This window comes from Poecilia reticulata, chromosome 18 (assembly GCF_904066995.2).
Source record: "Poecilia reticulata chromosome 18, P_reticulata-male-v2, whole genome shotgun sequence".
Classification (NCBI taxonomy): domain Eukaryota; kingdom Metazoa; phylum Chordata; class Actinopteri; order Cyprinodontiformes; family Poeciliidae; genus Poecilia; species Poecilia reticulata.
Window position 1 is genome coordinate 13,090,888 of NC_088847.1, and position 26,229 is coordinate 13,117,116.

A 26,229-nucleotide genomic window follows, 5' to 3' on the forward strand; every position below is an offset into this window, starting at 1 on the left:
ATATGTGTCAGAGGGCAGATTAGGAGGGGGGTGATGATCAGGAGAGAGACAAATATTGTTAAATAACACTATGAAGGCTTACATGTTTAAAGCCGTTTTGCAATAAGATCCTGTGAAAGAAAAGCACTATCCGCTCGTATGAGTCCAGTCTTTCCCCTCCACCCAGCCCCCCAACCCCCCGGCTGCGGGGGATCGCTGAGCAAGCTGGATAAAATCACTACACTACAAGCACTACAAGCCTGCGTGTCGCTACCAAAGTTAAACAACTTCTGGAAAACTTTGGAGCGAGCCGTGCGACAGGAATATATACCAAGGTCTCCCCGAGGAAGGAGATATGCGAGAGCATATGCCCGGCGAGATGAGCGCTTGAAACCGGGGTGTCGACTTCTCCTGCGACGCAGCCTTCGAACACCCCCGCCGCACCCACGCTCTACCCTTGGCTCTTCTCCCCCCGCCCCCGTTTCATTCGTGCAAACAACAGCACCGCCGACTCCGCTGCCGTATGAAATATTCATAGCCGAGATAAAGGGGATGTAGCCGAAAGTCTGCACATACCTTTCTGTATGCCGTTTGCACCAGTGGGACGCTCTGAGCCGGTTAGGTGTTCAGGGCTGGTTGTTTGTGCGCTCCTGAGGAGGAAGCAGAATCAGTGGATTAGAACCAACAGTGGAGCGCGTGGGAGAAATAGTTAACGCCGTGTAAGCATAAAGACCTTCAGAGCTGAGGAAAGTTTCCCAACTCAAAAGGTCCAAATAAAAGTACAGAGTGAAGGGCGTTTGTTTCTGTGGAATACGTAATCGTGCTCCTCTGGTTCCCCGTTGGTGTACGTCTGAAAGCAATGGCGACATTGACATGCAACAAGCACTCAACGCCCACTGATTTCAGCTATTTTTTATTTTTTTTTAGACAGGGTTAAACCTAGTCAAAGTCTGGGCTTAACTGAAATTCAAATGGTGCGACTTCCACCTGCAAACAAGCAGCTTATTCTGGAAAACGCTTCAATGTGGCCTGATTAAATACAATTTTTATAAAGAATTTTAGAACAAAATTCTTTCAGAGAGAAATAAAAGACAACCCGGCCTGTTAGCAGAAATGCTAAATGCATTTGCTGCTGCCAGGGGTGACACAACAAGTTATTAGGTTTTGGGTATATAACTTTTTTCACATATTACCATTTTCTCTTAAGAGGCACTGTCCGTTTACTCAGATTATCTTTGTCTGATTAAAATTTAACTTCGTCATCTAAAGTACTTTTGCTCAGCGGCCGTTCCTGGGCTTGTAGAAACAAAGGAAACCGTGATACTTTGATTTCAAGCACCCTGACTTGTAGTTCATTTGAGGCATTTCTGTTGGCACACCGTCTCGGATTTTGGTAAAGAGATGTCCAAACATGTTCCCTGCAGAAATACACTGTTTGCTGTCAAACCCAATCTGTTAGCAGAGGAGAGCAAGAGATTGTCATTGTACTATAAAATTGTAAAAAGTAAAAGCATAGTTTTTTGTTTGTTTGTTTTACATGTGCATATGCATACACACATACACACACACAAAATGCAAACTGTGATTTTTTTTCAACGTTGGCAATGAAGTTCTCTGACAAATCTTCTCAATTCTAAAACTAGAACCTTGTTTCTGTTTATTAACAGAAACAGTGGCATAGTAATTGAAGAAAACGGTGTATATCAATGAAAAGGAAAGATTGATTATGCAGTGACCATCTCTTAAACCGTAAAGAACTTGATTGTTTTAAAGAAATGGATCAAACGGAATCCTCAAGTTGCTTCAAAATGTCTGGCTGTTCTGGTTTTGCTCTCAGACTTCTGCTCTGTAGTTTGTCTCGATACTCCTGACCATCCTTTGCCTACTAAGCTATGCTACAATCCTCTGTCTTAAACAGCAGAGTTTTTTGGGGTTTTTTATTGCAATATCTAAATTAGCTTTCATATCTCAGTCGTTTCACATATTGTAGGGCTATAAACTTTGAGGTTTAAATGCCAAATGAGACCTCACGAGGCTCGAGATGCAACTCTGAGCTCACAAGGAGTAAGATTGTTGCTTTTAAGGGATCAGCAACAGGAAAAGTTGCAGTTTCATTCTGAATCCAGTGCTGTTCTTTGCTGGAATTACCCACACAGTGGTTTTTGCCCAGTAAGGTCAGTATCAGATTCTAATGGGATGATAAGCTTGGGTAAAAAAAAAAACATCACAGTTTAAAATGTGTTGAGATATTTGTGCAGAAATGCAAAACAAAAAATATCTTCTATTTAAAAAACACAAAAGCAACACCTATGTCTACTGCTGCTAAAATAACATTTTGGTTATATATATATACACATATCGTCTTTTTCATTCATACAGACTAAAGCAAAAATAAGGAATGAAACCACATGAAATGTAACATCTTTTTTTTTAAGTCTCAGTTTTGCAGAGTATTACATCTTTTTGACTGATCTGATCTTTAGAGAGCAGCTCAAGCATCCTTTGCTGGTTAGTGTCATTTTAGTCATGCTACTCCTTCAGGTGAGCCAGTAGGGACGGGAGATGAGAACTAAAAATCTCACTAAAGTTTTGTGGTATTTATCATAGTGATGATAAAAAAAAAAATATATATATATATATATATATATATATATATATATATATATATATATATATTTGTTAGTCGCACCCCTCCTCCCCCATTAATCTGATAATCATGAAGTTTCAGATTTGGTGCTGCAACTATGCTGCTAAAAAGTATAAAGTAACTGTATTCAATTGTATCTTAAGCATGTTTTTGTGGCTTGCGCAGATCGCATAGAGATGATCAGAGATCTCATGGGTCCACAAATTCTTTTTTTGTTTGTTTTCTGATAGCAATAAAATAAGGAAAACTGATCATCCCTACTAGCTAATCTGCAGCTTAACAGACATATTGCCTTGATGAGAATGATGGGTGGAACTCTACATCGTTACTGGTTGTTTTTCTCAACTACAGTATGGCACTTTACAGTAACCGGTCAACACCGCACTTCTCTATGCTTGATGCAGCTCTGGAAAATCCTGGCACCTTTACCTTTTTATGCATCAGACTAGTAATCTGACGCCTTGCACTCTGACAAAATCAAAACTTTCTGAGCTGGGTTGCAACGAACTCATGCATATGTGCATATTTTATTTTTAAATACATTTTTCCAGTGGGTGGGCTGCCTAGTAGAGCCATTGAGGATCTGCCATTCGTAGTAATAATTTGCAGGAATGCAGCAGATGATTCTCAACTAATTAATGCTGTGCCTGCAATTAATTTCTTAAACCCCCACTGTGTAAATGCGCACACCGAGTTTAGCGCAAAAACGTTCTAGATGACTCGTCTAATGAGCACGACGTGTGTGTAAACGCTACAGCGAGTCTATAAAAGGAGAGTCGAGTTTTATTAACCCTACAGCTACGCTTTTTAACTTAAAAAGCAGTACCTGTCCAGGGGCGCAGCAGCAGGTTCGCTGGGGATTTCAGGAACAGGCCGGTGCCTTAACCGGTAGGAGCGGGTAAGTCGCGGACCGGCTGGTTGTACCTCGTAGATTGAGTTTTCCACCATTTCACCATAAAAATCCTCTTGGTCTTCAGCTAGCACTGGAAGGAGAGCATCGGTTGCAGAGGGCACGGAGTCACAGTTCCACTGACACTCTGAAGAGGCCTCGAAATCAGAGGCCGTTTCCGAGGTGGGAAGCGATTCATTGCTGCTGCTCAAGAGCATGGAGGTAGGAAAGCAGGGACGCGAGGACACAGACGTCTGTGTAAGCTGGAGGTTTCGTGGGGCAGGTACTGGTGGAATAATATGTCGGCGATCGGGCTGGTTCTCAGGATCTGGTGTTAGTCCTGCACCTGCTGGCAAAGTCTGACTCCCTTCCACATTATAGTCCCTGTTCTCCTTCGGTTGGTTATGTTGACAGGACACCCCCGTGCTTCGGTAATTACGGAAAACGTGTCTCGGGAGCAAGGGTGGCTTCTTTTGATTCCCATCACTCTCCCGAGTATCCTGCTCGCTTTCACCTTTCTCTCCACCCTCCTGCTTCAACCCTTGCGCCTCCAAACTCCAGAGGATTCGTTTACGGTGGCCGGTTGGCAGCACCTGGAGCTCCAGGAGTCGCTCATCTGTGAGTCCTCTGCAGTCTTCCACAACCTGATATCCAGCCTTCTGGAAAAAGGAGATGTACTGCGACAAGCGAAGGGTCATCAGCCACTCCTCGATGTTGTATCGAGACTCTCGAGGCTCCAACATGGTGCTCTAGTCCCACGTCTGAAGCTTTAGCAAGACATGGAGAACAAGGAGGCCACCTTCACACTGGAGACACACAAGACAACATCAACAGATAGGCGATACATTTTTTTTTTGTCTTGTTAATGTGTAATTAAAATTAAAGGTACCACAAAGGGGATATACTTAACACTAAATGACCAAATCAGATTGTATGGTGCACAGAAGTTCTGCAGCTGTAAAATTCAATGGTGGGGCTTGTAAAGGTATTTTCTGCGAGAAGAAACTTGTATCTAATCTAAACCAACATAAAAAGTCTGAGACAAACCGATGGTTCAATTTCTTGCCATGCTTAATAAGTCGGTGACCAGAACCAAGAGGTTTTCTGCTTGACGATCGTAACAAGGTTAACCGTTTTGATTGTAGCTTCCGTCAGACCGTCAGTGCATTTCGCCCACCGATGGCAGTAATGTAGCTCAGGTTAATATCAAAGTTTTAGGTTACAATAAATAAGTTGAAAGAAAGTAAAAAAAAAAAAAAAAAGGAACACATTTAATACATTCAGATTGTGATGCGTGCATTTTCGTTTAACAATGTATATTTGAAATAAAGCCTGCCAAATGTGTCCAGGGAGGAACTAATGTTTGATCTGTCGTTTAGGATAGATCGATATTTTCAAGAACACAATGAATGAATCTGATCCTTTTGAACTTTCACCCTTAATATGAGTTGTATTTTGTTTAATCCCGTTGGAAAACTACAGTGAGGTAGCTAGCATTTTGCTTTTTTTATTTAAATTTTGCATTAACTGAGTCAACAGTTCAAAAAGATTAGTCTTCTCGATATTTTTTTCTATATATCCTAATCAAGGAGCTAAACTATGTGGAATAAATATGAATTGAAATCCATACAAGTTTTATTTGGATAGCTTTCTCTGTTCAACAACCAAGAGAATATATACAGATTTTCCAGCTACTCCAAAACATTTTACTTTGACTAACCAACACGTATGTTTAACTACAAGCTAAAGAAACAATTGTATGCATTAAAATAGTTGTAAGTGTGAAATTGGCACTAGTCTAAAACCACTGTAGCTGGAGAGGGGTATAAAGGCACACCGAGGTTTTAACAAGTGACAGAAACCCTTAGAACTGCCCCTTGTACCGTCATATAAAACGGAATGACAGAAAAAGTGACCAAAGTTTGGTCTGGCTGTACGGATCCAGGAGCAGAATGCAGAACTACCCTGACATGTCGCTGCTAAACTGGCAGAAAGATTGCACTTCTATGTTTCCCCCCTGCGCAAACAAATTTGGCTGCATGACAAAGTTCCTGCTCGCTGAAAACGCTACCCGTTGCTGCTAATAAGCCAACACTGTTTTAAAACTAAAAACTGGCAGGTTACAGGCTGGTTGGCAAGCTGTTGAAATAAAGGCAAAATCATGTTATAAAAAGGAACTTGGTATCATATGCTGTGAAAAAAAAACTCATGCAGGCCAAGTCAAAACAAAAAAGAATAAAAATGCCTCGGTTCTCCCATCTCAACTTTTGGGCTCTGTGCAAACAACTTTTATGAAAAAAAAAAAAAAAAAAAATTACAATGACAATGTCAAAGTTGGTTTCACACTGTAGTCTGACTCGAGGGAGTTGTCACAAGAAATAGTTTGGCGCATCACTGCGTCCAACCACAAAACAGTTTGTCATGGGCAGAGTGTTAACTGTTGACTTGTTTCTGGTTTTTGTTTTGCTCAGTTTTTATCAGATAATTTCAAGTCATGTTCAGTGCTATGCAACAATGACAAGTAAAGCCAAGTTAGAGTAATGTACAACTAGCAAACAGACCTACATTTACAACACCTTTGGAGGCGGCAGCAGGAAGCAGCAATAGCTCTGATGACACAGCAGCTGACATCAAAACTTAAGCTTTATCAGAATGAACGGGCATGTTTTGTGAAAAAAATAAAAAAATAAAAAACACACAGTTAAACTTTGCAGCAGAACTATGACCTCTCACCATCTAGATTTTTTTACACACACACATTTGAAACTCACAGGGAGATGCATAAACATCAGCTTCAAAATATGCCCACTTCTCTTTTAGGTTACAGAGCTGCCACTCACAGCGAACCTGTACCGCTACTTCTGCTTTTAAGAAACATTCTTCAGGCACTCATGAATTCACTCTAAAAGGATGTCTCAAACGGTTAACAGAAACTTGCTTCCAGTTAGCTTACTTGCGAAAGCAAAATGAGATTTTTTACGATTGTAAAAAAAAAAAAAAAAATCAGCCACTTGCAACAAGAGCTGCAAGTGGCTGTGAGAATAAGCTGGAGTCAAGTGTTCGGGGGTAGCCTAGTATTGTAGCAGTGTTACCAGTAAGGGGCACACCAGTCCAGTTTGAGGGCCAGCTACAAAAAAGAAGATACTAAACCACAGACATTAATAAAGATCAGGCAGAGGAGTCTTAATCTACAGCTACACTGCCTTGTTATCAAAGCCACACATCAGCTTCAGAGAGAAAGAAAAGGAGAAAAAGAGAACTCAATCAGCTAGGTTTGCACATGCCTTGTGAGTATGAAGACATATTTAGCAAAAAAAAACAAAAAGACAAAAAAAGGTGGCGATGTGTTTTGCATCATGTTCCTGCTGCACGACCGAGCGTAAGGCCCCAAACCAATGGTCAGACTGGTTTTTCTGAAATGTTTTCTTGTTTTGCATGCATTTAAGAAAAGTGCTGACCTGAGATTTATGTGGTATGTTACACCAATAATAAAATTTGACCTTAACTGAGGCCTACAGTGCTATTGCTCTGGGATTTCTCGTGACGTCCCACAACAGCAGTTGATGAACTCTCGGTGTGCGGCCAGCTGCTTCTAGGCAGGTTTACCGCCACTTCTTGTTTTCTCCATTTCTGAATAGTTCTCAACGTGTACCACCAGGCATCTCTAAAAAATTAAATTAAATAAAATATAACGCCTTGGTAATCCTCTCCAGATTGATACATGTTGACAGCTTTGTTCGCTTTTTGAGACAGTTTTGCCCACTTCATGCTGTCAACCAGCTTTCGTTCGGCTGCTTTCTTGATTCTACTGGCTTGAGGAGTAAAGTTCAGGCCTGGATGTGGCTAATCAAACTGAAACAAGCTTTTCAAATAAATCGGTTAATCACAGATAATTGATGATTTAAAAAGGACAAGGGAGTACTTTTTTAAAAAACAAGTTAGTTTAGATAGTTTTCTTATCTTGCTATTAGAATATAGCATGTCGTATTTACTTTGGCAACCTGAATGAAACACAACTGTGCAAAAGAAAGTTGCAGGTACTGTTGTACGGTGCAACCACTGCCTGAGTCACGGTATGCACGCCCATGCATGCACACAGACACAAAACTGTACAATACCACTGCTTTCTGTGCATCCCTTTGAACAAAGTCCACCCTGTGTTTTCTTCCTTGTTTGAGAGTAATATTACCCGTGTATGTTTCACATCAAGCTCAGGCGCCCCGAGAACCTTAAGACATTCTCCAAACGGTTCCCTTAATATCCCATGCTACTTAAAACTCAAGTTAGATTATTAATTAGGTTAATAGCCGTGGAGGTACGCTGAGGTTATCTTCCTTCTTTTTTTTTTTTTTTTTTTTTTTTAAATGGGAGTGTTTTCATTGAGCAACCCACGTGTGGTGCTGCTTAAGCCCTGGTTTCACTTCGGGATGAACGGTCTTACACCGAAAATATAATGTAAATATCACCTATTTTTAAAAAACCGATAAAAGGCAACCTGGTCGAGAACGCATATCATACGTCACTACTTACGTCCTCTCTTCTAACGCGTACGTAAGAAACTAATCTCTCTCTCTTTTTTTTTTTTTTTTTTGTACTAAAGGTGGCGTATTCAGCCCGGTCTCGAACAAACGTACCACTCGTGGACGTGTCTGTGTGTGTGTGCAGCTGGGTTAGAAAAGCTTACCTGCAACTTAAGAACAGAAAGAAACTTCCGGCATTTTATCCGCACACCTTTACTTCCCTCGAGGCTTTTTTTTTTCTAATAACGCTGCTTTGAATTTCAACCCAGAGTTCAAGTCACTCGGCTGTTTCCGTCATTGAGTAAAATGAGCTCCACGCCCATCAGGGAACCATCCCCCTTAACTTCACAAAAAAAAAAAAAAAAAAAAAGAAGTCATCAGTGTTTATTGTGACACTTACCAGCTGTTGAGATGACCCAGTAGGCTATAAGGACGTGACATTGTTAGAGAGAATGACGAGATGTCGTCGTTCAGAGCGCACGGGAATGTGTGAAGTTTTTTCTGGGAATGCTGGCATGCCTCTGCCTGATCCCGATGCTGCAGGCTATGGATTCAGCGCGCAGGCAGGAATGCAGCTGGCAACACGTCCTACTGACACGTTATGTTTTATTTCCATCCTGTACAGCAATGAAAAATCATTAAAACGCAGCTACTTCCCATGTAATCTCCACACAGTCTGAAATGTAGAAAAGTCTGATATTTACTTTTTTTTGCTGTTGTTGTTGTTGTTGTTGTTCATTTATTCCATGGGGAAAGAAATCTGCCATCAAGAGAAAAAAAATAAATAAAACGCTTTACATTTTCGGCTGATCCATGACTTCCTACAGCCACTCTTCAGGTCTCATAATTCAAGTAGAACAGGAAGTGGAAATAAGTGAGCAGGTAGTTAAATTGGAATTCGTCAAAATCAGAAACATCATGATAGAGTTCCAGAGAAATTAGAAGTCTGGATCAGACTTTGGTGAGCACGCAGAACAAAAAAATAAATAAATAAATTTTTAGTTTCTTCTGACATGCATACCCTGAATATGTCTACACCATTATCATTTTTTGTTAATTGTTTAATTTCTGAAGAGGATCTAAAAAAAAAAAAACCCTGTCTTTTGAATCCAAAGTGGGTCTTTACCTTTTGCAGCATTTTTAAATGTTCCTAGTTAAATCTAAAAACTAAACTTTAAAAATGTAATGCACAAAGAATGTTTTTAAGATGTGTCCCAGTATATCTTGCTCAGCCGATCATATGCTCAGAAAACAAAGAACAACGGGGAAGCCCATTTCAACATGACCTTATGTGAAACTAAATGCTGCGGTGTTTTATCAGGATTTATTGGGATAAAAGGACCACGCAGTGGATCGTGTTGTGAATATGTGGTCTGTGAAGAACTGCTCTTATTTTGCTTGTCCAGGATCAGCCACATGATGGAGACAGAGTACTGCAGGTTCTGTGGGACATAGAAACAAATCATAACAATATCTAATGTTCACTACGCTACATCAAAACAAAACCAACCCAAGACGGAGGCATAAAAGTTAACATTTTTTATCATACTTTCTTTTATTAAATAGATTTTTCATTTGATATTGTCATATGCAGAACTCCAAAACCATCAACCTTGAGGGAACTTAAATATCTTGCATTGTTACATATCAGAGTGCAATTTTAGAACATGATGCTTTAACTGCTTTTAAAAATGTAGGTGAAACTCGGTCTGAAGAAACATTTTTATAGTAGGTCACTGAAGATATTCGCATACAAATTTACTCACGGTGATTTCTAAAAAATATTCACACTCCTTAATTTGTTAGAAGCCACCAGATTCGGTGTGTTGTATTTGGAAACGTGTTATTTGATAAGCATAAAGAAGCACGCAGCGGTAAAGCAAAGACGAAATAATCCTACGGGGTTTTCAAAAGTCGTTTCACAAAATGCAAAGTGTGGAATGCGTTTGTGTTATTCTAATACCCCTAAATAAAATCCAAGAAAATCAATCTCAGTGTGGATCCAGCTCTTTGGCGAAGGCCTCAGAGGTTGGTCGGAACACTGCGAAATGGCCAGGAATAAAGTGACGGAAAAAGTTCAAAGCGGAGTTGGGTTATAAAATAATATCCAGAGCTTTGAATGTTTCACAGCACTGCTGGGAAAATGAATGGCGCTGAATGAATGACAATCCTGGAAGAAAACAAACACACACCACTCTTTTCAGGTTTTTCTTTAGGGGAAGAAAACTTGGAAAACTTTGTATCTTTTCTTTCCAAGTCAAAGATAACCACTGCCTTGTGTTGGTTGGTTTATCACATATAATGCCAGTGCTTTGCATACGTTTGCGAGGTACTGCATGTGTACCGATCAGAGAAACTCCTAAAACTCCTCAGGAAACCTCAAAAACGATGCCCGACGCAGTAATAGGACGGTTTGCAATAAAACCTTCTATAGATACAATTTACGGCATGTTTAGCACACGTGAATCCCTTGCAAACTAGCAATGTTGTGATTATTCAGGGTAGAAATACTCCTAAAACTGGGTTCGAATTCCTGAGCAGCTCCAGGTTGCATCTCCTTTCTGCTCACTCATGCAGTAAACTGTGGAGCAGAAAAGCGGAAGATGACAGTAGAAACAAGTTTCTCCTCTTGTAATGTTTTTTGTTGGTGTGGCTTCTCTTTTGTCCAACCCTGTCCCGCCCGCCCTTTAGTGGGGGGGTCACCTTAGCAACACTTTTTACTGCCGTCAGCCATGTGAATGCAGCTTTTGGCTCCCGCTGGGACAACGAGGGACACGCCAACATTCACTGCCGGTGGCACCAAAACCACACACAGCTGGGCTTATATTCAAGGGAATTGAAAGAAGATTGAAAGGGAAGACAACCAAAAAAGGGCTCCCTGAGAGAATTTCAGCCTGTCATCTTTGCCATTCTCCAGTTTAGCATGGATACAGACCAACCTGAAAGTCATCAGATCAACGAAGCAAACTGTCCTCTCGGTACAAACGCCAGGGACGGTCTCCTCATCACTTTGGAGAAGGGCTCTCAAGAAAAAAGGGGCTGTGGATTAGCATTTGGCAACAGAGAAGAAGGGAAGTGCAGGACAGAAGAAATCAAGGAGGAGGACAAGAAGGGGAACAGAAGTGTCGTCAGAGAGCAGAAGGAGAAGGTTGTGGAAGTACTGAAAGAGCTGAGTGAGTTTCATGCGGAGATACTGACAGATTGGAGGAAGGTTATTCACGAATGCGTCTGCATGCTTGAAAAGTTTCCGCAAGGGGGCGATGAAGATCACGCTGCCTCCACAAAAGGTACCGCGTGTGGGTTCTCGTATGAGAAATCTTGAAATATTCTAAACATATTTATTTTTAAGTAATTGATTGCACCCCTGAAGCCGTTTTTATTTTTTTAAGGTACAAAAACTCCAGCGATCATGAGAGGTGACACCCTGGACAGGTCGCCGGGCCATCACTAGGCAGCACTAGTACTGGCACTATTGCCTTAAAAGATTAATTTATTTTGAGACTTTCCCCCCCATCTTCAGGAAAGATACCAGTGAAAGTATTTAGTCTCAAAATTGTGTAAATAAACCCTACTGGTCATTTTCTGGTACAAACCCTTTGCAAAGTCGACATGAGTAAGACAAGACAGAAGAAATGCAGACTCAGTTCCAATAAATTTATCTTTCTTGTCAAAACGCTAAGATGAGATTTCAGATATAGTGAATTGTATATTCACTATATGCCGTAGCCTATGACAAAGGGCACAATAAAGGCACTACATTAATCTCTCGTGAAACTGTTTGCCCGTTTATAAACTAAAATGGTTTTTATTTTATTTCAGATGTTTCAGAGTATAAAACTACATCCTGTTCAGAATCCGATAGCATTTTCTTGAGCGTTGGGGAAGACATGGAGGACCTCCTGGACAGAGTGACCAAAATCATTCCAAAGCTGGACGCCGCAGTGCTCCGGTTATCCACGCACGAGGAGTCGGCTGCCGCCTTTCAGGAACCCAGAGACGAGGACGTTCCAGATCAAACGGAAGACGTCAGGAATCAGCAATCTGAATATAATCTGGATCTTAGAGAAGAAGTTCAAGATGCTCAAGATGAAGAAAACACCCTGGACTCGGGATTCAACAGTTCAAACTGCAGCACGGAGAAAGAGACCGAAGAGAAAACCAGTGTCAGAGGTCAAGAGAAGGATTTTTGCAATCAGGAAGCAGAGGAGAAAGACAGAGAGAATAAAACTAAGTGGAGAACAGAAGATAAATGGATTACAACATGGTGAGCTGCCACAACCATCACAGTGTTTTTATTCTAACTTCTTCGACTGGGCCATTCTGATACATGACTATGCGTTTTATGCAGTTTCAAGTCTGTCTGCATATTTAAGGTGGTTGTCCTTTTGGAAGATGAACCTCTGCTCTGTCCTCAAGGATTTCTGCGCCCTAATTTGATTCAGTGACATTTTGTCATGGTAACCTGCTTTAAATTTCTCCACAACCTTCTCCTTGGCCTGTGTGCAGCGTTCTTTGGTCTTCGTGATGCTTTTTGTTTCTCAGATGTTCTTCAAAAAAAAAAAAAAAAAAAACCTCTGACGCAGAAGAAAAGATGGAATTGTACTGAGATTAAAAACCCGCAGGTGGTTAGAAATTACAGTATGTGACTTCTCGAGGCAGTTAATTGCTTCAGATTTGATTTAGCAAAATTAAAGTAAAATGAGCTTTAATTTTACTTCACAAAATACGACACACTTTTCCTATTTTTAATTAGTAAAAAAAATAAAACAGAAAATAACAGTTTATTCTTGTTCCACAGTTGTGCGCTACTTTGCTATTATAATTATTTTATAATTATATAAAATACCAACTTTGTGGTCGTTTTGCGAAAATGCAAAAAATGTTAGAGTGTGGATACTTTTTTATAGGTTGCCTTTTATATAAGTTTAACTAAAGTGATGTAAAATAATTCAAATTCTACTATTATTATTATTATTATTATTATAGAATAATAGAGCATTCTGATGACAGAAACATTTAGCATCTTGTTCTCAGAAGAGGAAAAAAAAAGAAAAACATGCAGCTTGATTTATTTTTCTTTTTTTTTCTGGAAATAAATGGAAACCGGCTCCTTCATTTCTTCTGCTCACTGATTCAGACAGAAACTCAGCAGCGCGTTATCGCACAGCCCCGCATGTTGACCTCCTGGGCTCAGCTCGCGCAGCTAGATAGTTTTTGTACAGTTCACTGTCAGGTCAGTGGCTGCATTTGTGCTAAAAAGAAAAAAAAAAAAAGAAAAGCCAAACACGTCATGAGAATTCGGTTAAGACGGACAGACCGAGTCCGGCAGAAGCTGACATGGGGGGTAAAGTAGTTCCCCAAACAAATGTTGCTCGAAGATGAGTGCAGGCAGTCACCCATATATTTCATTGAAACTTGCGCTTAGAAGCTTTTAAGTGCTCTTATCTCTGCGGTGTGTTGCAAAATCTTTGTTGTCGTGTGTTCTGAAACAACGCGCAGGTTCACCGGTGACACGGACGGCTCTGACAAAGCGACAAACGCGTGTTTTGTCCGAGCGCCTGCCGGAGCCCTGACGTGCGAGGCGGCCGACACGCTGAGCTGCCTGGTGGCGAGCGGCTCGGAGGAGCTCGTCAGCGGAGTGATTCGTGTCAAAGTTCAGGACGGAGACGCCTTCCGCTTCCCCGTAACCGTGGCCGTGCCCTTCTGCGTGCGCCACCGCAGCGGCCACAGAGAGGTCGCTGTGAAGATCGTTGACGAGGAGGAGAGAGTGAGCTACATCACCCCGGTGACGACGGAGGAAGTGCATGGAGGCCAAAAGGTGTTGCTTTTTTTTTTTTTTTTTCCTGCTCGCGTAGAAAGTTTTCTGTTTAGTTTCCTACTAAACAGAAAACAATTGTTTGACATCAAATCTGATAAGGCTTTTCCTATTTTAGTTCAGTCAGAAATGACTACTCAAACACTTATTTATAACACTTTATTCCAAGTTAGAATTTTACACACATTCCTTTGTATTTGATGGGACTACTTCTAAAATGTACGAGTTGAAAAAAGGTATTTGTTCACCTTGTCGACAAAACACCTTTTCAGGTCTGCCTGCAAATAATTTAAGATCTCGGGGCTTTGTTATTGTCACTTTGCAATTCTCATCTTTGTTGTCATCAAGTTAATTTGAGTGTATTTTGCTGAGGATGATTGTTTTTTTTATATGTATTTTGAAGATCTGTGTGTCCCCAAGATTGCTGACATCTTAAGATGCCACTTTGTAGCTTCCACGTTATTTTATTTCGTCGTGATGCAACCCGTTTGGTAACCAGCATAACTCCGCTTAACAAAAGAAAAAGTTATATTTAGCAAAGTTAAAGCTAATTTACAGTGAGGCAGCTACTTCACAGAGCCCCCAACCAAAGGTTTACAAAGATTTATCTTAAAAAATACACAAAACTGACATGTGCAAGTTGATTGATAGATAACTTTATCAATATTCTATTATTTCATGAAATGCAAACTAAATATAATGCTTTTCCCCTGCAGTGATATATTGTGTTTACGTTGTAATTTCCCTACAGCTGTATACCTTTTCTTTTTTTTTACTTTATCTTACTACTTAATGCAATGAAAATAATCAAAACAAATATATGTTTTATATACTTTACAGGGCTGTTTTGCAGAGGTGAAGGTGTACTCCTTGGGCATATTTGCTGTAGTTTCACGTCCAAAAAGAGAAATGTACAACGTTCCCAGGAAGGGGTTGTCACTCAAAATCCCCATGGACCCTCGGATCTGTCTGGACTACCTCCCAGGATCCTTCACTGCTCCAGTAATGGCCCAAACAATGGTATGGAGAGAATAAGCTGATCACCAAATCTTCTTTTGCAGAGTGGGAGGCCTGACCAAGTGCATTAACACATAAACAGATTGTTCTGAAATGGTTGAAACATTTTGAAATTCAGAGTAGAGAGGAGGAAGAAAGACGGGCAGCTTGCAGTTCAGAGATACGCTGTCGCAGATGTTTGCTGTGCAGAAAGAGAACAAGAACAGCTGCACGGCACATTTCAATGTACATGTGAGTCCAGACATTTCTGAACTGACGTCGCTGCAGCAGTTTGCTGCTTGATCTCGCGTCAAGAAACATCAGCTCCCACTCTGCTCGGCTCCGCGCTGATTAAACAACCTGCTGTCGGCGAAATGAAAGCGTCAGGAGAAACGTGTCCTCATATCATTCAGCGTCTCCGTCCGAGTCGTGCCAAACAGATGTTTGCTCATCTGTCTCAGGTCCAGCCGGTGGACGCCGTCCTTCTGGCGGCCGTCAAGTCCGGGAACGACGCCTATGAGTCGGTGGTGTCAGTCAGCCCGCTGCTCCACCTCACCCACCCTATCTCGCAGCCACTTAGGAGACCCGTCACAGTCACGCTTCCGTGTCCACCAAGCTCTGAGAAAAAGGAGGGAAAAAGGAGGAAGGAAAGAAAAGCACACCAGGTTGGGGCTCCTGGTGATCCCTCAATTCCCTCAAGCAAAGAAAGGTGGGTCAAAAGTGCAGGAACAGTAAATCGTCTTTGTTGTTTCTTAGTCTTGTTGCTAAGCTGGTTTTGTCTTCTGCGTCTCTATCAGAATCTTTGGTGCTTATGTGAGATCTAACGAGACGTCCAATGAGTTGCTGGTTGTTCTCGGCTCAAGAGACAAACAGTGGACTGTCCTTGAGAAAATAGTCATCAGGAACCAGAAGAACGGACTGGTGTCCTTTGATCTCATAGAGATCTTTGACAGGTTAGTAAAACAACATCCTGGTTATTTAACTTATTTAATTTGCTTATTTGAGCTGCATGGTGGCACATTGGATCAATCAGGTCTTTGTTTTTTGTATGTTTTTTGCATGGAGTTCACCTGTTCTCCTGATGGAGACGTGGGTTCTGCCCAGCTCCCCCAGCTTCCTAAGATGAGCGGCTACAGACAATCGTTAGATGGATCAACGGATGTTTTGCTTTTCTGAAGAGAAAAAAACTAAACAGAATTTAGATGTAAGCTGGAACGTATATGCTAAGAAAACATTAATTGTCCAAAGTGAGACAGTAAAAACCCATTGGCATCCAAAAAAAGCCCGCCATGCCGTCACCACCGTGTTTGAAAGCCAGAGCAGTTTTCTAAGCATTCAGATTCTCACAATGACTTCCACCAAACACTATTACTCATTGTTGCCAAGTCAATAACACAAATCAGCAAAGTTCCTTCTGTCACTGGGCAAGATGTGGACAAGCTTCGCCGTGGACACAGTTTCACCCACTCAGCAAATTCTGTTTGCTAAAAACAGTGTAGGGAAACGCTTTAAAGAGCTGAAATAATCTCGTATCTCTCACCACATCTCTCTGTGTGTTTCTAGCTGATTTGTACAGTCATGCTCTCACCTTGCTTCCCCTTCCTCACTTTTACAGTGTCTGTGTGAAGTTATGCTCACTGCAAAGGAAGATGATGTAGCTTCTTGTACCTGAACCGAGAATAGAGCACCAGAAAATGTTTGCATGCAACATTTAAAAAACCCGAAGTGAAACCACAGTGGAAGTATTAGTGAAGTTAGTTTTCAGTCCCGTTCTTTAGAGGCAAAGACTGATGGAGAGTTTTTCACCAATTGGTAAAGTATTATTTGAATGAACTGCAGGACTTTGCAACAACTTGTCTTTTCGACAGATCACACTAAACTCGAGATGTTCACACACAAAGCATCATAATAAATGGTGGAAGATCAACACGAGCTGCTCATGAAAGTGTATCAAGCAGCGTGGTGCTCATTGGGTTTTGCAACCACTGGACCTGGACCTGATCAAAGGTGGACCCAGTAAAATGTCTGCAACACAATGACTGAAAAACAAAATGTTGAGCTGTTTCCGTGGTCCAGACATTTACCTGACTATTTGTTTTAGTGCTGCTTTCAGATGCATAAATTAATGACCCAAACTTAATTTAGCTGATGTGAATTAAGAGCTAATGTTATGAGGAACCGATAAATACCAGGGAGGAACTACTTCAAGCTACCTGTGCTGAACTAAAGCTACCAAGTCATAAATATCCTTTTTAGACACCACACAAATCTTTAATAAGTAACGCTGTCCATATCTAGCAAGAAATCAAAAGTTTAATCACTGCTCTGATACTGGTTCAAAATGTCATGTGTGGTTATCAAAACATCAGTTATCATTAACTAATGTGACTTGTTCTTAAATGCTGTAAATGTTTATACTAAAAAATAACCTAACTTTTTGCATTGTTTAAGAGTTAAGAAAATATGTTTCAGTGCAACATAAAATAATACAAATCAAACTTACATAATAGATTGCCTATAGATTAAATTGTGATTGCCAGCTTTATTGTTGCTTCGTTCCTCATTCGGTTCCTCAATAAAATTGTGAAATGTTTCATTGACTACTTCCACTTCATTATGGTTTTCTCTGATCACTTTTAGTCACGAGTAAATCAGTAACCGCTGAACATTACGGTTAAATAAAGCTTACCTTCACCTGGTTTGTGTTGCTTGGATTCCTTTGGGAAGTACTTGGAAAAAAAACTGAAAATTGAAACCCGTCTTCTCTAGCCGATTGCTGAAAACGACATTACATGTGACAAAACTGGCTTTAAGAAGTGATTTTAATTGTTCCCCCCTAAAACTCTTCGTTCTTCTCATCTAAATCAAGCTTAGTGGGGAATAATATATGCACGTTAGGTTATATAATTCACTTAGTTTCCCATGAATACATTATTTCTGACTTCCTGATAGCAGACCCTTTTCACTCAGCGGTAATCCAGTCTCTTTAAATGAAGTTAAACTTCTTAAGTTTCTCTCTGTGCCTCTTCACACCAGACTCCTTGCAGTTCGTCTCCTGTCACCACTGCAGCCTTGCCAGCTTATTGCGCTGGCCGAGGAGCTGGAGGCCTCGGCCCGCCGCCACCCGGTGACCGTCGTCCTCCAGCGTGGGCAGGGCGACCCTCACAGCGTCCTCCTGGCCGCGTTGCCTAGCAGAGACCTCGGCTGGGAGCTGAACAGACTGCGGGCTGCCGGTGGCGCCGTGGAGACCTCCTCTGAGATCTCCCTGTGTGAAGGAGATCAGCTCCTCCTGCGCTTCAGTGGAAACATCACATCCACAGGTGGGAGCGCGGCTAGAATCGCATGTCTGCTGGCCTTTATGTGTCAAATAACAACACAAGGGACTGTTCAGAGTGCTTCAAATCAGGTACGATCATGGAATGTTTAGGAGAGATCAACGTCTACGCGTTGTTCTTACTTGTCTCTAGAGAGGATAGTGTTAAGGACACCCTACACTCGTAATGGCTAGTATTACCTTCATTAGCTAAAGAAATACTACACAGATGTTTCCTGTAGCTACCAATGTTTGGTATCTCTGAGGAAGTTTACCCCCATCTAAACAACATTACTCCAGAGGTTCTGGGCCTGTTGGCATTTGTTGTTTAAAGTCTCACCCTTGCACACTGTTTTCCAAACCATTCAGTGACTGATTTCAAATGTTCTCACCGCCCTTACCAAAACTAAAAGGGGTGAAAGCACAGGAAGTTCAACACAAAAAAGTAACAACCCAAAGGCAGAAAAGCTACATAGATCCCCAGAAGAACAGAGGAACTGAAAGTGGGCTAAATCCAACATAGGCTATTTATAATTTAGTGAAATAATGATGGGTGATGGTGGAACGTGAGTGGTAATTTATAGACAAGCCTTCACAGGCCACAGAGGGTATATAGAAACAAATATCTTAAAACAGATAAGTTCCAACCGGTAAAGTGAAATTAAAAGAAATCAGTTTCTTTATAGTAGAAGTTTTTAAATGCAACATTTCACAGGGGGGGGGATGCTTGTACGAGCTTGTGATTTTTGCACATGTGCACTCTGCAGCCTTCACACAGAGCAACACGAGTGAGGAGTCACACGAGCGGCTGACCTTTCACTGTCAGCGGAGGAATGAGCTGTTAGTGCGCCTAACCGAAGTGGACCCGTTTGGGAATTACAGCTCGCCTTGCTACAAGGGCACGGCCCTGTTTTATAGAGTCACCAGAGCTGAGCTGGAGCGGAGCGGGGACAAAGCTGTTCCGAGGGATGCAAAGCTCCTGGCAGACCCAGTTTGTAAGCTGCCTCTGAGTTTACCAAAGGTGCAGAAGTCTCGGTAGACATCTTTTTCACTTAGGCAAAAAAGACCTTTAAGATCTTTCAACACGTTAAATTTGTGTGATTCCAGAAAGCGAGAGTGATCCATCGGCCGGCTGCCACCAGAGTGAAGATATCCGAGGAGGCAGGTAGGTGATTCAGTCAGCGGATTAGAAGCAGCTCTTGGTGCTGCTCTCAGGTGCATTGCTGAAGTATTTTTTACCTCAAAATTTTTTTTTCACATTTTATTAAAATTATATGCTGTGGAGCCAGGGCTGGCCCAGGGCAACTGCGAGTTAAGCAGCTGCTCAAGGACCGCCACGCCACCAGGGGGCACCAGAGAGCACCAAGCTAGCATGATGAAAGAAAAATATTTAAAATGACATTGAATAATACACACTAAATTATATTGCACGTGGAAAAACTATTATTGTGATTCTATATTATTTTTAATACTCAACAAAAATAAACGTCCCATGTCAAATATTGTTGCCATGTGGAGTTAGCAACTGTAAATTAGCACTTGCTGACATTTTATTGTACGAAAGTAATATTTCTCTTGATTGGTGTATAATTTTTTAGTCCAACTTACCATTACCCAGTGAGTTGTTCTTTTACTCAGTGCATGGGTGGGACATGTCCAGTGGGTGATCAGACAAAATGAGCAGCAACTGGACAATCCTTTATAACATGACAAAATGTGGAAAAGTTGAAGAGGACTGTCTAAACATTTTTTTTTTTATGGTGTCTATTGCTGTTTTAAAATCTATCAGAGCCTCTTTCGGACGCCCTTCTCCTCTGGCTGTCTGGGGAGCTGTCTCCCGAGGAGACGTCTCTGCTGGTGTCCTCCCTGCGTCTCAGTCGCAGCGCAGCCCGGCTGGTGAAGCTCCGCTCCAGGGACAGTCCATCAGAACAGGCCTTTCGCGTCCTGGCCATGTGGAGACGAGCGCTGCCTGCCGTCACACGCCACCCGAAGGCCTCCCAACTCGCTGGGAGCCTGGGCAGAGTAGGCAGACCGGATCTGGCCCGAGAGGTGCTGCTGCGAGAGGCAGAACTTTCTGAAGCAAGGAGTTTTAGAAAGTGATCAAAAAAAATGTTTTTTAAATCACACCGGCTTAATTTTAGAAGCATAATGTAGTAATCAGTTTATTCCACAAGAGGACAGTATTGCACAGAGAGACAATATTGCGGAAAGAGGTTCCTCTTTTGATTTGGGGAGCAGCTTTTGTAGTAAATGCAATCTAGACATTTCATTTTTAATCAACAAAAGAAATGATTGTGAGATTTCAGCTAATTGCCCTGTACACCTCTTCCTATCATGTCTCAGGAACTTTCAGACAATATGGAGGACCTGATCAGTCAAACGGTGTGTAGTGGGACAATATTGGAATAATCCTTTATGCATTATTCCTGCAGTTCTTTGTGTTTTTTTTTATTTTACTTTATGTTTATAGAGCAAAGAATTTCAGCTGGATTGAAGGCTGACAAGCTGATTTTTTTTAAATTGTCTTTAGCAACGCTGTCTTAAGTGAGCATCTGTGCTGGGGTTTATTGTTTTGTTTTATATGACAGACTCTGCAAAGCTCAGGGTTCAACGGTTTTTTGGTAAAAAAAAAAAAAAGAAAAGAGAAAAGCATCTTTATTAATCTTTATTAAACATCAACACTGGACTGTAGGGGTAGTAGCATCTAATGACAACATGTACCATGTAACATAAAGGTCATACAAGGGTTTTGGTTTTGTAATTTTAAGAAATTTTCTGTCTGAAAGTCGGTGTACGTTCATCCCAACTTGTGTTTTTTTTTTTTTTTTAGCATAACTAATCTAAACAAAAGGCAATCTACAAAATAAATGTATGATTCTCTTATTAATTCGTCAGAAATCCTTTTTTTGATTTATTGTTCAAAACTCTTATTTTTATCTGTGAAAGAGACCAAAATACTCACTTTGCTCAGAAGTCTGTCTTCAGCGACAGCAGAGAGATTTAGTGGACCATCTTCCATCGTCTCTCTCATAAACAAACACTGAGTCGTGACCTCCTCTCAGCTCCTTGACACAGAGTCGTTTTTTAAAACTTGACAGCACTTGTTGAGATGTGATTAGAAAACAAAAGGCCTATCCCTCAGCTTACTGTTTTCATAATTCAAATAGTTGAGATCTGCCTCACATTTGACGATATTTACTGATTTATCCGCTTGATTGAGTGACAGTTGCTCAAATCCTGTTGCTGTGTGATCATTTGAACTTTGGTGCATCACTCTATGCAGATGCTCTGGTGCATGCTACCACAAAGAACCATGCAAAATCGATAATGTGCGTTTTTTTTTTAACTTATATCTGTGGGCCCATCACACTGAAGTTCTTAAAAGCCTAATATGTTTTGATGTCTGTGAGCTGATGTGTGTTTCAGATAAACAAGGCTAGTAAGCTCAGTGTTTGATAAGGATGATTATAGGATGAAAACAAGTAATACTGATAAAAGTCCATCTAAAAACACCTATCGATGCTTTCCATGTTTTACTTGATCAAAGTGGCGTAAACTGGGGCATCATCTTTGGATTTTACGACCTACCGTAACACTGCCACTTATGTGGCACTTGTCTTTGCGAAAACTTATTTTGGCTCTCTATAAGCAAGACTAAAATGTAAGCATATGTTTGCCTGGTACGAGGGATTGCTTCAAAGTCAATTACTCGATTAAACCGGTTGGTCTTCCTTGGATGGATAACTATTTTACACATAGGCATAATTTAATCAGTAGAATAGGATTGGATTGTATAACGTGGCAGTTAAACTACTCAGAAATAGGTCAGACTTCTCTTTTGTTTCAAGCTTATAACATGCTGAGGCAGTTAAATGTTCATCAGTGCAGACAGAACTGCTGCTTAGCGTGACATGAGGTCACTACGGGCGCAAATTCACAGCAAATGTCTGGAGGCACTTTACAAAAACATCATTTCAATTCAATTGTGTATGCATTCAAACTGATCTGAGATAACAAAAACAGCATTATGCTCAACTACTTATTCAAAGCAGCAGTGGTTTAGTTCAACTTTAGGTGGCACAGACGGAACAGTTCCATATTTTTACTTTTATCTGAACAAATCGAGCGGCTGGATCTCAACAACCTCGCAGTTTCGCTAAAGCAACAATCCATGTCTGTGTTTGAGACAGGAATGGCGTTATAACATGTTATAAACGTCAAAAAAGTAAATTGGGCATAACAATCCAACCCCGCTAACTAAAATCTACATCTTTTCAATAAAAATACAAACTGGTATAACAGGGTTATTGTAGAAAAATCTATTTCAGATTTACAGTCCAAGAACCCTAACGCTTTGAAATAAACACCAGACGCACAAAAATAGCAGCGTTTTGTAAGCGAATCCCGTAAACAATAATGGCCGATAATCTTTTGTGTGCCATCGCACAGCTGGGGAACGGCCCTTGTAATGAGATATTTACTTGTGTTTCAAATGAAAACGTAATTGTCGGCTGCAGCTGGTTTCCACAGGGTTTCGGCGAATTGCCTGCCGTATCTAAAACTGCTCCAGCTCCAGCTTTTTCAAGGCGCTCACAGGAGTTTTTCCGGTTTCATATGCCTTCAGAGCCTCACAGTCCAGCTGTGTGACATTCTGCAGGCCCTGAGCTTAAGGCAGGGAGCTAATGATAGACGCTGGGAGCTCAGGTGGGGGGTTGGTGGGGTTCTCTGGAGGAGAGACGAGACCACCCCGGGCCGCCGATACTGGGGAGGGAGGAGTAAGGTTAATGACGTATAAAAGAGTAAAGGAGGAGTTGATGGATTAAACGTATCGATCCCTTCTTTTTAATTATTAATGCTCCTTTTCCCCTTGCATAGCTGTTGTGGCGTTTCTCAACTTCACACGTACTCTCAAGTGGTAATATCTCTGTCGTAGTTCGTTGCAAAAGTCCCCTTTCCCTCCATTCGGTGAGATTCTAAACGAGGTGACTGGCAGGAGAGACTTTTGCCCTCCGAGTCAGCGAGCCGGAGGGAGGTATCATTAGTCTGGCTTTGGGGCCGTCTAACATGCACAGAGAGAGACCCACACGCTGACAACCCAAGAGGTAAATGTCACACCGGGGGGCTCCTGCTGGGCCAAGAAATCGTTTCCTCCCTCATTTTATCTCTCTTCTCTCCCCCCCAAACCCCCCGCCCTACATTATTGAAAAGGCCACGCAGCCAGTCACTCTGGGAGGGTACAGCCGCCGTCCAGCAGCGGCAGAAACAGAGGGTTGATGAGGCATTGGAGAAGGGTGCAATCAGAAGGAGATGCTGAAAGATACCTCGTCTGTTTCGTCATGCATTTCATCACCTTCTTCACTCTGTGTTCCTTTTTTTTAGGGGGGCACGGGGGAAAGCGTGAGTCGATATCCCTTCAATCAGCTGCTGATCTCAGAGTGAAGCAGTTTGATGTGGTCTAGATGCAGAGTACTTAGTTAGGAACGATGATGTGCAACGAGAACAAACAGACCGCAGCACATTTCATTTTTTGGAAATAACACTGTATTTCTTGTCAGCCATTAATGGGTGAAATATGCTTTATATCTCTAAGGCTTGTTTAATTGTCCAGGCTTTTTGAAAACTCACTAAATTTAGCACAATTTATTCTAAATGGAGGTCTCAAACCTGGTTGGTTTTGTTAACGGTTTCTAAGCAACACACTCGAAAGTTTCTCCAAAAACAACAAGGCCTGTTGCAGTTCTCTACTTTAACATATTATTTCGTGGACATTTGCATTTAAAATTCTAGAACATGAAAGGAAATATCAAAACAGGAAAACAAAAAAAAAAAGAAGGTGAGCTAGTAAATATTGTTAGCGTAACATAAAGCTAGAAGAGAAAAATAGATTCGACATAAAACGTACTACAATACATACAGTACATAATAGGTTTTCTGGTTTAGAAGTAACATCTAAAATAATTTATGTACTTTATGTGAACATTGCATGATTTCTATATCTCAGCTTTACAGTTCGCAACATCGTTTTTGCAAAGTCCTCCGTGGGCATTCGCGTGTGGAAGTCCAGGTCTAGTGTCTAGACTTACATTTTCTTGTTGGTTTTTGCAGCTTAGCGACACAGTAACTCGCTAAATTATTTACAACCATTTGGGGTGCATCCCTACCAGCTTTCCTCAACTAGAAACAGAATATTTTGTCCATTCTTCTCCGCAAAATAGGTCAAGATCAGACTAGACTTAGAACATCAATTTTTAAGTCTTGCCACAAATATTGTGAGTTTTATCTCGTCTCTAGTCTTTCGCAGCTTCTCACTGAGGTTTTTTGGGGGGTTTTTCCATCAGGGAATGCCTTGTATTTCATCTTCCCTGTCAAGCTTATCTGTTCTTGCTAATGTAAAGGATTCCCACAGTCTGATGCTTGATGCTGCCACCACCATGTTCCACTGTGAGCATGGTTTGTGGAGCTTTCTGCCCCTGGTGCATTTCCCCCCCCCCGACTGACAATGCATTTGACCTAATGCCTTTAAAAAGAGGAGGCAGTAGATTTTATTCTATCAATAAAAAAAAAATGTGTCCAAAGTTTAAAGAGCGGGACCTCGTCTGAGTAATAAGTGAGAAAATCCTGGCCTCATGAACTAGAAATGCATTTATTTACATGCTTGTTTTGAAATGATAATGTCTGGCGTTCACTAAAATCCCACAGCGTACCGTTTGGGAAACACTGACCTAATTAGTAAGAGTTGAGGAGTGAACTTTACTGCAAACTAGATGCAAAACAGAAAGTAGCTGCAGAGATTTTTATTTATTTTTTATTATTTTTTTCTTTTCCGGGGGAATTTAGGCCACAGTCCTGAACAAGCTGCAGAAGATTGACGCATGTCAGCAGCGCCGCAGCCTCCTTCCAGATCTAAGCTAATTGAAAGTCATTCATGCAGCATGAATGGCACAAATGAAACCGAGTGGGCAAAGCTTTTGGAGTTTGGAACCAGTACAGAAAGGAAGTTATGTGCGATTTGAGGCAAAGCCAAGCCTATTGGATGGAGGTTTTTAAAAACTCAGCCAATGATTTTTCAAGGGAATTTTGTTTTTCAGGGGTTTTAAGCAAGAGCCATTGCTGCAGGGGTTTAACATAAGCATAAAAATATGCGTCACATTTATCCGTGCTAAATCATCAAATATAAAAAGGTACAAAACATCAATTCCTGCTATGCCTCTTTGTCCTTTTTTGACCATTTTCTGGTAAAAAAAAAAAAAAAGTTAATTGGTATTGTTTACTGTGTAAATTCTCCACTCATATTTGAGATGTTGTGATATGGAGCAATAAAAAAAAAGCAAGGTGAAGAAAAAGAGTGGATTGATGGAGAAAGAAGCAGGGGTTGAAGAGGAGGCAGGCGAGTGACGGAGGAGCGAATAAACAGGAGAAAAGCCACGAGGGAATGAAGGAGGAAGGTGTGACACGATGGGAAACGGTGAAGCGTGTGGGTTAGAGAGAGAGAGTAGTAACACTGCGCCCGCCGGCGTGTGAAGCTGCCGGATGGGACGTTAGCGGTGTCTACGTGTTCTGCGAGAGTAAGCACGAGACGGGGAGAGACGAGGAAACCCGGCTTAATTTCTTTCTCTCGCACTCAAAGACGTGTCTGGTTTCACCGAGAGGATCCTCCGAGGCTGAGCGGGTCAGAACGAGGGCACAGCCAGTGGCGGCTACAGCCGAAGCCCACCGACGTTCACGTGAACTCTGCTAAGATGTGACTTTAAAAATCAGACTGGACTTGTCACGCTTTGTGAAAGTTATGCCAAATTCCTAAATACCAGAATAATAATAGAGAGATGTTCTACCAGAATAATAATAGATGTTCTATTGACATTGTTTGAAGTCAGTTGTTTGCATACACTGAGGTTTTTTAAAAATTTTTTTTAATACTTTTAAGCAATTTGAGGAAGGCAAAATCATGATGCAATGGCTTTGTAACTCGAGTGGATGTTATTTTGAAGCGACACTTCAAACTCACTGCTTTTATACATCATAGGCGACGCCAGGAAGAGAAGACAGGACCCAGTTCGGTTTATGCTTGGG

At 41.3% G+C, this 26,229-nt stretch overlaps 2 protein-coding genes across 3 annotated transcripts in view; one reads left to right on the forward strand and one right to left on the reverse strand.

Annotated features, from left to right (window-relative positions):
* arap2 (ArfGAP with RhoGAP domain, ankyrin repeat and PH domain 2) overlaps positions 1–9,007 on the reverse strand; it is a 132,848-nt gene extending 123,841 nt beyond the window's left edge. Inside the window, exons 1-3 of one of the 2 annotated variants that reach the window (XM_008435470.3) lie at positions 8,436–9,007; positions 3,453–4,321; positions 556–629 (exon numbers count right to left, since the gene is read on the reverse strand). In XM_008435470.3, coding sequence (XP_008433692.2) covers positions 556–629; positions 3,453–4,258 — 880 coding nt within the window. In that variant the 5' untranslated portion in view covers positions 4,259–4,321; positions 8,436–9,007. Of the gene's footprint in view, positions 1–555; positions 630–3,452; positions 4,322–8,199; positions 8,368–8,435 lie in introns of those variants that run through there. The other variant, XM_008435469.2, reaches the window with a different exon arrangement.
* A 2,351-nt stretch (positions 9,008–11,358) lies between these two features.
* On the forward strand, positions 11,359–25,971 carry dthd1 (death domain containing 1). The gene is made up of 9 exons (XM_017310299.2): positions 11,359–12,299; positions 13,535–13,853; positions 14,691–14,870; positions 15,308–15,555; positions 15,644–15,799; positions 17,883–18,166; positions 18,927–19,180; positions 19,267–19,324; positions 19,949–25,971. The coding sequence occupies exons 1-9, from the start codon at positions 11,923–11,925 to the stop codon at positions 20,257–20,259; spliced, it is 2,187 nt and encodes a 728-aa protein (XP_017165788.2). The 5' UTR covers positions 11,359–11,922; the 3' UTR covers positions 20,260–25,971.
* Positions 25,972–26,229: the final 258 nt, after the last annotated feature.

What these genes read in the sequence shown, in the direction of transcription:
- dthd1 (XM_017310299.2), top strand. Translation starts at nt 11,923, where the DNA reads ATGGAGGACCTCCTGGACAGAGTGACCAAAATCATTCCAAAGCTGGAC. An exon ending in CAGTAATGGCCCAAACAATG is followed by an intron (nt 14,871 to 15,307) that starts GTATGGAGAGAA and finishes CATCTGTCTCAG; the next exon opens with GTCCAGCCGGTGGACGCCGT. An exon ending in CTCATAGAGATCTTTGACAG is followed by an intron (nt 15,800 to 17,882) that starts GTTAGTAAAACA and finishes TCTTCACACCAG; the next exon opens with ACTCCTTGCAGTTCGTCTCC.